The sequence below is a fragment of the Brassica oleracea genome, chromosome C2, assembly GCF_000695525.1.
Source record: "Brassica oleracea var. oleracea cultivar TO1000 chromosome C2, BOL, whole genome shotgun sequence".
Classification (NCBI taxonomy): domain Eukaryota; kingdom Viridiplantae; phylum Streptophyta; class Magnoliopsida; order Brassicales; family Brassicaceae; genus Brassica; species Brassica oleracea.
The window spans coordinates 48,396,144-48,405,741 of NC_027749.1; the positions used below are offsets into that span (position 1 = coordinate 48,396,144).

General features: G+C 36.2%; 3 protein-coding genes across 4 annotated transcripts; 2 read left to right on the top strand and 1 right to left on the bottom strand.

Moving 5' to 3' along the window:
• The first annotated feature begins 2,148 nt into the window (after nt 1-2,148).
• On the top strand, nt 2,149-3,974 carry LOC106324948 (signal peptidase complex subunit 3B). Its single transcript, XM_013762949.1, has 6 exons — nt 2,149-2,365; nt 2,624-2,671; nt 3,234-3,296; nt 3,416-3,469; nt 3,551-3,637; nt 3,721-3,974. Exons 1-6 carry the CDS (start codon nt 2,240-2,242, stop codon nt 3,844-3,846), a joined length of 504 nt encoding a protein of 167 aa, XP_013618403.1. The 5' UTR covers nt 2,149-2,239; the 3' UTR covers nt 3,847-3,974.
• Nucleotides 3,975-4,241: 267 nt separating this feature from the next.
• On the top strand, nt 4,242-6,548 carry LOC106325108 (mevalonate kinase-like). 2 transcript variants are annotated; one of them, XM_013763135.1, is made up of 6 exons: nt 4,242-4,292; nt 4,659-4,795; nt 5,033-5,282; nt 5,355-5,602; nt 5,680-6,087; nt 6,188-6,548. In XM_013763135.1, exons 2-6 carry the CDS (start codon nt 4,663-4,665, stop codon nt 6,292-6,294), a joined length of 1,146 nt encoding a protein of 381 aa, XP_013618589.1. In that variant the 5' UTR covers nt 4,242-4,292; nt 4,659-4,662; the 3' UTR covers nt 6,295-6,548. The 2 variants fall into 2 exon arrangements, with proteins under 2 accessions (XP_013618589.1, XP_013618588.1); XM_013763134.1 differs by lacking the exon at nt 4,242-4,292 and having other exon boundaries at nt 4,585-4,795.
• A 1,402-nt stretch (nt 6,549-7,950) lies between these two features.
• Nucleotides 7,951-8,835, bottom strand: LOC106324470 (pentatricopeptide repeat-containing protein At5g27460-like). Its single transcript, XM_013762433.1, has one exon. The coding sequence runs from the start codon at nt 8,833-8,835 to the stop codon at nt 7,951-7,953; it is 885 nt and encodes a 294-aa protein (XP_013617887.1).
• Nucleotides 8,836-9,598: the final 763 nt, after the last annotated feature.

Genomic DNA, 9,598 nt, shown 5'->3' on the forward strand with positions numbered 1-9,598 from the left:
TTGGATTGAATGAAAACGTGGGGTTAAATAGTTTAAAGAAGAAATGCTTATTTGGCCATATGATTAAGATGTCATATGATGCTAAAACCAGTGGATATAATTGGTCTTGTGAGGAATAAAAATCGTGAGATATAAAGCTGATGTTGCACAAGGATTCTCACAAAGACCAATAATAGATTATGAGGAGACATACTCCCATGTGGTGGATGTAACTACTTTTAGATTTTTCATAAGTCTGGCTATATAAGAGAGAAAATTAGACTTGTAGCAAATTGATGTAGTGACTGCATATTTATATGGTCCACTGGAAAACGAAAGTACTAGAGGGTATTGAGCTGAAAGAACAACAAGTTCTCGAGAACAATACTTATAATCATCAAAATATATGATCTGAATATCCGAGGAACCTTTGGATACAATTTCTCAAACAGTTGAATATCTCAAGAACGAGTTTGAGATGAAAGATCTTGGAAAACAAAGTTTTGTTTGGGATTACAGCTTGAGTACATTAACAATGAAATCCTTGTGCATCAAATAGTATATACAGAAAAAGGTACTCAAGAGATTTAATATGGACCAGTCTCACCCATTATCTAGTACACTAGGTGTTTTCCTGCACCATGTGCAGTAAATAATTTTTTAATCTAACTTATATTTAAAAATAAATTTTATTAAATATTATAGATTTTACTATTTTCTTACTAATATTTAATATTGATTTGATATATATTAAATCAATTTGTATAAAACTAATAAAAATGATATAAAATTGTATAACTATCAAAAATTTAGCTTAAACAATGTTTATAAAATTTGTAGGTATATAAAAAACTAATGATCTTACGATTAGATATTTCAAATTTTAAAAAATTGTATGAATTTTTGAAAGCTTTAGTAATACAAATTGGATAATTATACAAAAATAATAATATTTTGAAATTTGAAATGTTATATATGAATATATTTATTTTATAGATGATGTATGAGCTATTACCATATTTAAAAAAAAAAGTTTACCAAAAGGAAATATCAATATTAAATGTAATATATGAATTATTACCATATTCTAATAAGTTTGCCAAAAATATAAATCAACATTAAATGAAATTATCCATATCATATTTTTACGGAAGCCATGTCATCAATTTCAGTAGTCATGTCATATTTGTTTTGTGAAATTGATTGTAGAGATGACATGTGACAAAATCACTTCGCAAATATAGTCTAGGGGATGGGCATGAGATCACTTGTTTTGGACACTGACCCATTCAGTCCAAAGGTGGACGATAAAGAAGTCCATTTAGTCATGAGATAGACGATGCAGAAGTCTTGTTTTAGACACTGATCTGATTAGTCCATAAGAAGGACGATGAAAAAGCCTTTGATTTTGGTTTATTTTATACTAACCAGCCCAAAGAGAGGTTATTTGGTTTTGTTGATTTGTTTTCAGACAGGTTATGTTTTACACATGGTGGTACACGCATATCACAGTAACATCATCCATGATTTCGTGTGTGTATTTGAGGTCGATGACTCAATATGTTCGATCAGATTGTGGCATGGCCAATGGTAAAGAAGAACCAACTATAATGTTCGAGGACGAAACATATTCTGCCCAAGATCTTCGTCACCCACGGATTGCAGAAAATTGGAGAGGTCCAAGGGCCCGTCAGTAATGTCCAAATCAGGGGGAGTAATGTGTGTTGTAATTTTTTTCTTTCACCATGGTTTTGTCCCAATTGAGTTTTCCTGATAAGGTTTTAATGAGGCAACATTAAATCACATTACAAGTTCTAAATAGTTATGACATCCAAGGGGGGTGTTATGAACCAGATTGTAGATGGCTCATAACTAAAAGATTATGATTTGTAATATTTCTATTTATTTGTAACGGTGTAATCTGCTATATAAGAAACTTTTATGTTATGAATAAGTATAAAATTTTCCTTTACTTTTATAACAATTACGGATTATTCGGACAATTTTCCCCAGCGAGACATATCCGATCAATCAATTTCTGAACCGGGGATATTGTAAACAGCAATGCCGGTTTATATCACATCAGTACTCTACGTGGCTTGGCCAATCACATTGCAGCATATCAGTCAGTCAAGGAAATAAATAAAACATTAATTTTGTTTTTTTTTTAAATAAAATAAATAAAAACGTTCTTCTTCTTCTTCTTCTTCTTCTTCTTCCTTCCGAGTGGAGAAACGCTTCGACGAGTGATTTAAAGAAGATGCATTCTTTTGGGTACAGAGCGAATGCTCTCCTCACATTCGCTGTCACGATACTTGCCTTCATCTGCGCGATTGCGTCCTTCTCTGATAACTTCAGTAACCAAGCACCCTCTGCTCAGATCCAGGTAAGCGTTCGTTTTTTTATTTGCAGAGATCTCTTAGTGCGTACTGGATCTATATGTGCATGATACGGTTAAGTTGTTTTAGATCCCTAATTGTGTTAGATTCTCTAGCCTTTGTGGTTGGAAACTGTTAAAGGTTGAGACTTTCTGGAAATTTGTTATATGGGTTGTGAAAAAGCTTGAATTTTTATATATGGGTCTGTGAAAAGCTTGAATTTTTATGTAATGGGTGGTGGTTAATGGTTGTGATGTGGTGTGCAGATATTGAATATCAATTGGTTTCAGAAGCAACCCCATGGGAATGATGAGGTTAGGATTCATGATCTTAACCCCTCCTTGTGTGTATTTTCTACTTAATCAGATAATTGCTTGAGTGTACCATCTATGGATCTGAATTTATGTTTTATCTGATCACTCTTGGCGAGTAAATCAATGCTTATTTCATTATGAATACCTGCCTTGTCTTATCCTATGTGAAATTTAAGTTCAGATCTTGTGTTTGTGTTTCGTTTCATACTCTTCTTTAGTTTTGGCCTTCTTTAAATAAGGTTTTATTCGAAGCAAGGAAACCAAAATTTTGGCTATTTTCTTGATAGCTGAACAGGGTTTAAGAGTCATTACCTCTAGTTTTGGTATGGGATTTTATAAAAGCTTAGTAGTATATATTTCATTAGCCTACTATTGAAAATCATAACGCAAATTGTTGAAGTTGATTATTATACCTCAGATGTGATATTAGTTAATAAGTATATACTTTGGTTGATTTTTCAGCTTATGCACACACCACTAGTTTTATCTAGTTCCTCACTCATCAGGCTGCCATTTATCTGTTGCATGTATTGTAAATGCTTACCATTTTATTTGTTTTCAGGTCAGCTTGACAATGAACATAACAGCGGACTTGCAGTCATTATTTACTTGGAACACAAAGCAGGTATAGTATCTGAAGCTTTAACCTGAGGTTTCCCTAATTTCATACTGTCTTGCTGGATACTTCTTTTTATATATTGGTCGGACCAACACAAAACCCTCATAAACGATAACATTTTGCAGGTATTCGCTTTTGTAGCAGCAGAGTATGAAACCTCAAAGAATACCCTGAATCAGGTATGAATCTACTTTGCTTTATGTGGTTCTTGTGTGTTGATGCCTCTAATGCAAGATCAGGACCCTTTGACGTTTTCGCAGGTTTCTCTATGGGATGCTATAATACCAGAGAAAGAGGAAGCCAACTTCTGGATTCAAATCTCAAACAAGTACCGTTTCATAGACCAGGTATATATCAAAAGAAACTTACAGAACTCTTACTGGGGCAAGAGAGTATCTCTGATATGTTGTTGTGAATGGGATCTTTATAGGGACACAACCTCCGAGGGAAAGACTTCAACTTGACACTCCACTGGCATGTCATGCCCAAGACTGGCAAGATGTTTGCTGACAAAATAGTCATGTCTGGTTATCGTTTACCGAATGCGTACAGATGATTATGAAAGAGGCCTCATGGATATCATCTAGGAATGAAAGAGAGTTTGTTTGTTCAGTTGTTTGAAACATTGTTTTGTAATGAACTTATGAGCTAATAACTCAAAAGACTTGATCCTTTGGCTTGTCATTGACTCTTTTAGCATTGCTAACTTCATAAAAGATTATAGATTTTTTTGCAGAAACCATAAGTCCCATAGAACTAACACAAACGAAAACAAAACTGGTACTCTGTTGCGCAATTTATGTCTTCTTGTTTCTCGTCTAATGCAAATAGCCGTTGTTGCTAAATGCGTATGGGATTGTGTGTGTCTCCTACGTTTCTTTCCATTCCAACCTGTTCATCTTTAAAACACGTGTGTGAAAACCAAACAAAACAAAACCAAAATGAAAAGTAAGATTGAGGAGGCTTCTCTTCTTCTAGGGGTTCTGTTCTTGGCAATTCCAGGTACACGATCTCTCTGTCTGCTATTTTTTTTTGTTTTCTTTTCGCTCAGCTGATATTGTTTTAGCTGAGAAAATGAACTCAAGAGGAAGAATGAATATTAAAGTTTCGTTTTTTCGATCAGAACAGCTTTGATCTGATTCACATTTACCATTTTGGTTGTAAAGTCCAAAGCTTTGGTCTTTAGTTTGATTCAGATCTCAAATATACGAATACCCTTTGGTCTGATTTACGTTTTGTAACAATGTCACTTATGTTTCTATTCTTGAGAATTCATAGTTGCTAGAATCTGGATTCTTGGCTCCATTGTTGTTAGTGGTTTTGTATGTTTCCTTGACATTCTGTCCTGTTTGTGTAAAACTGATTTAGAGAAATGGAAGTGAAAGCTAGAGCTCCGGGGAAGATCATACTTGCAGGTGAACACGCTGTTGTCCATGGTTCCACAGCTGTAGCTGCAGCCATTGATCTCTACACTTACGTCACTCTTCGCCTTCCTCTTCAATCAGGTTCCCTTGAGATCACCTTGCATCTGCAGGATACTCTTTAGTTTACATTTTCTCATACTTGATTTGGTTCTAGACTTTGGATGTTTCATGTTTCCAAGTAAACGTAATCTTTTTTTGGACATTGTGTTGATGTAAGAGTCTAGAGGCATGTGGAAGAAGAACATTGATGGTTGTTCCCAGTGTTGAAACAACTCTGAAAGCATTTACATTCTCTCGTCTTTTTTTTTTTTTTGACAGATGAAAACAATGATAGGCTTACACTTCAGCTCAAGAACCTTTCCTTGGAGTTTACTTGGTCTGTAGCAAGACTCAAAGAAGGGATTGCTTACGATTCAAGCAATGTTTCACCTTCAACGCCGGCTTCATGCTCCAGCCAGACACTTAAATCAATAGCTGTTTTGGTTGAAGAGCAAAACATTCCAGAGGCAAAGATCCAGCTCTCCTCTGGGATCTCCACCTTTCTCTGGCTTTACACCAGCGTCCTAGGGTAAAAACAACAACTTGTGCTCAAAAGAGATGTCCCAAACCTTATTTTTTTTAGTCTTGTTGTGCTTTTTAGATTCATTCCGGCTACTGTCATCATTACAACTGAGCTTCCATACGGATCAGGCCTCGGTTCATCAGCAGCTTTCTGTGTAGCTCTCACAGCTGCTCTCATTGCATCTTCTAGTTCAGACAAAACTCGTGGTGACGGTTGGTCTTCTCTAGATGAAACCAATCTCGAGTTGCTGAACAAATGGGCGTTTGAAGGAGAAAAGATCATCCATGGGAAGCCTTCAGGGATAGACAACACCGTCAGTGCATACGGTCAGTTCCAACTCTTAAAACATCTAAACCCCTCTCGTCAAATGAAAACCATTTGTGTGTGTTTGTGATTGTTGCAGGGAACATGATCAAGTTCTGCTCAGGGGAGATAACTCGGTTAAAGTCAAACATGCCTCTGAGGATGTTAATCACCAACACTAAAGTTGGTCGGAACACGAAGGCTCTGGTCTCTGGTGTGTCAGAGAGAGCGGTCAGACATCCAGAGGCGATGAACTCGGTGTTCAATGCTGTGGACTCTATAAGCAAAGAGGTGGCTGCCATCATCCAAACTAAAGACGAGATGTCTGTTACAGAGAAAGAAGAGAGGGTAAAAGAACTCATGGAGATGAACCAAGGCTTGCTGGAGTCAATGGGGGTTAGCCACAGCTCGACTGATACCGTGATACAAACCACTCATAAGCACAAACTTACCTCAAAACTGACTGGAGCTGGTGGCGGCGGATGCGTCCTTACTCTCTTACCTACACGTATCCTTAATCAGAAACTTTCAATCATTCTTTATTGAGGAGTTTGAGTTCTTGAATTTTATTTGTCCCTTGACGCTGTATCCTTCTTTGGTAAATGAAGTGGTTTCAGGGACGGTGGTGGACAAAGTGGTGCAAGAGCTAGAGTCCAGTGGTTTTCAGTGCTTCACTGCTTCAATTGGTGGTAACGGAGCTGAGATTTGCTTTTGATCAGACTGGAGTATCCCTGATGCTTTGTGGTTAACAACATCATATTTGGCTCTCCACCAATCACCATTCTTAAAATTGCTCACTGTCTACTAGAAGGCTGCAACTAGATGTTCAAAGAGTTGATTTTTTTTTTACTATTATGTAAAATGCTTTCTCCCCATGTGAAGTCTCTTCTCTTTTTGTAGAAATTAATGCATGATTATGGACATGATTGGAAGTTGGATTCTCTTGAAAGAAGTATGAACTGACTATGTTTTGTTACGTAAAGATAACTAGATTTTGATTCGCGCTTTGAAAGCACGGAATCGTTTTATAAAAAATTTCATTTAAATTAATAAATATTTGTCTAATCTATATTTTAATAGATTTTATATTTGTTTATAGTCAATTTTTATAATATTGTCTTCTTTATTTTTAATTATTATTATAATAAAAATGTTTATTTGTGTACTAATTAATTAGTTAAAAGATTTTAAAATGGTAAACTTCCACTCAATAAATTTAATCATATTGTGATTATATATTTGCTAAGGTTATTTATTTATAATTTTAACTTATTAAATAAATATTATATGAAAAATGTAATGTCTTCATTCTACATATTTTTAATTAATGCATAAATTTTAAATTATAATAACACAAATATTTCATAATAATTATGTGTTTAAATTGGTTTATAGTTGATTTTAAAAGAAAACACTGTTGGGCTTCGTTTTGGTTAGGATTTATTTTGTTTAGAAGATTAAGGTTTAATAACTTGGCAATACTTATGGTAACATAATATCTTTTATGAGTAACTATTTACCAAGAAATAATATATAATCATCAATTTTGTTACAGTGTTAAATATCTAACTACTGCGTTTTTTGGATACACTGGTGCACAATTTTAAAAAGTATACACTTGTTATAATCATTCGAGAACAACCAAAAACAAAAGAAGTAATTGGAAAAGTCAGGGGCAGAATCGTAAGAGAGATTCTACTTTAATAGTATTGACTAGGCATGGTTCGGGTAGTTTGGTTCAACATAAATCTTACCAATCAACCCAAAATAAAGTTCGGTTCGGTTTTTAAAAATCCTACCAAATTTTTTGATTTCAATTATATTTTGGTTTAGTTATGTTGAAATTTCGGATAAGTTTGATTATTTTCGGTTAAATTTGGTTAGTTTAGTTATTTTGGTTTGAAATTTGGTTAGTTCGGTTTGATATAGTTTGGTTATAATTTCTTTTAGTTTTTTTTTTAATTAAAAAAACCGAAGTAACTGAATGTTGAACCAAACCGAAAAACGAACTATTTTTAAAAACCTATTGAATCAAACCCAACTCCTTACCGAACTAACCAAAAATTCCAGTTAGGTTCGACAAGTTCAAAATCCCAGCCCTGAAGATAATTATCTATGCAAGGGATGTGAACCTTCCTTCTTTTACGGGGAAATCACATAAAACTCTGAATGTTTTATCTACCGACATTTTAAACCCTCAAATTTTTTTGCTATTTTTTTAAACATTTAAAATGACATTTGTTTCATAAAAAAAACTTCAACGTCCTAACTTGTTCATCAAGTAAGAAGATGACTTGTTGTACATGTAAAAGTTGACTTGCTGTACACGTAAAGGTTTCTACTAAGGTAACATTCTTTAATGTGTGTTCCCTTAACTTTCTCTATCCATTATAATTTTGTCCAACTTCATCATTTCATAGATGTCAGAAGCTGGCCTCTGGACATGTTCATGCATTCTAAGTAATAATCTGTATAACGGCAAGCTTGCAAGACCTAAACGATGTAAATCTCTAACATATCCGTTTGCTTCATCCATCTTCGCCTCCTTCTCAAAGTACTCAGCAATGGCCATGACAATCTTTTGTGACGGTCTCCAATGACAGTGCTTCATAACTTCGAATGCTCGGTGCATAGCATCAATGGCTTTCTCCATACTCTGGCACTTCACAAACCCCTCCATCAAAATCTCCCAAGTCTTATAGTTTGGAGTACCTCCTCTCTCCAACACACGGTGGTGCAACGCCTCGGCTCTGCGGATATCTCCACCACGCATGTAAGCACCCAAAAGAACATTGGAGACTCTAACATCATAGTTAAAACATGTCTCCTCCCATTCACTAAACACCCTTTCAGCCTCTGCAATATCACCAAGTTTCACCAAGGATGTCAACACGCATATGTAGTTTGCACAAGTAGCCCTGCCGGAAACAGACTTGGAAGCTTCCCAAAGCTTCACAACTCCTTCCTTGTTTCCTAAAGATGCATAGAGTTTGATGAGGAAGAAGTACCCAAGCCTATTGCTTCTATTCAACTTCTTCTCCGCACTCTCAAGCACCAAACTCGCCTTCTCAACAAAAACACCTTTAATATAAACTTTCGCTAGAGTACACAACGAGCTCCACCCAACTTCAACGCTCGTGTCATCAACCATCTCCATGTAAACAGACTCCACACCTGCAACACCGTTTACCTCACAGCACGCGTTCATCCAGAGATTGTAAGAAAGAACATTTCTCGGTATCTTGTTCCCTTTCATCAAAGAAATCACTAAAACTACTTTCTCGTACTGGCGAGTGGGCTTCGTAAAGCTTCATCATCTCGTTGAATGGGTGAGGAGTGACGAGAAACCCCAATCCATTCAGCTTCTCCATGAGAGATTCACCTTCTTGAACTAAAAAAGAAAAATCTAAACATTTTCTTTTGAACTAAAAAAGAAAAATCTAAACTTTATGTATCCAACATCATTGTTGTTTGGTAAAGGGAGAGACTTTCTGTGACACCCGTCACCTCCTATATGGAGGACAGCGTGTCACCCCCGACGCGTCATCATACAACAATGTGACACCCGTCTCCCTGACACTAAGGACGACGGGCCACCAACAATATCTCGTAATATAAAAGCCCATAAACCCGACAACTCTCACCCATGCCCAAATAAAATCCGAAAGAAAAGTCCAATAGCACCAAGTCCGTCCAAATATCACATACTTGTTTGTCTCACCTGAAAAGGGGAAGAGTGAGGGGTGAGCGACAGGGGAATCGCTCAGTGAGGTATGGGATGCCACCCCGAAGTCCATGGACCCGGACATAGCACTCCGAATAAATATAATTTAATTCTAATGCATGTCAAACACAGTACCTAAAGTACTCAGGCAACAAACAATGGTCCTAGCGAGGTGCACACTCGCCGCCCACTAACAGGCCAAAACACTACCGAAAAGGTGCTCGGTTCATACACACACCGAAAAAGTGCTCGGTAACACACGCCCGTAGACGATTTATCGACACTTCCAGTCTAC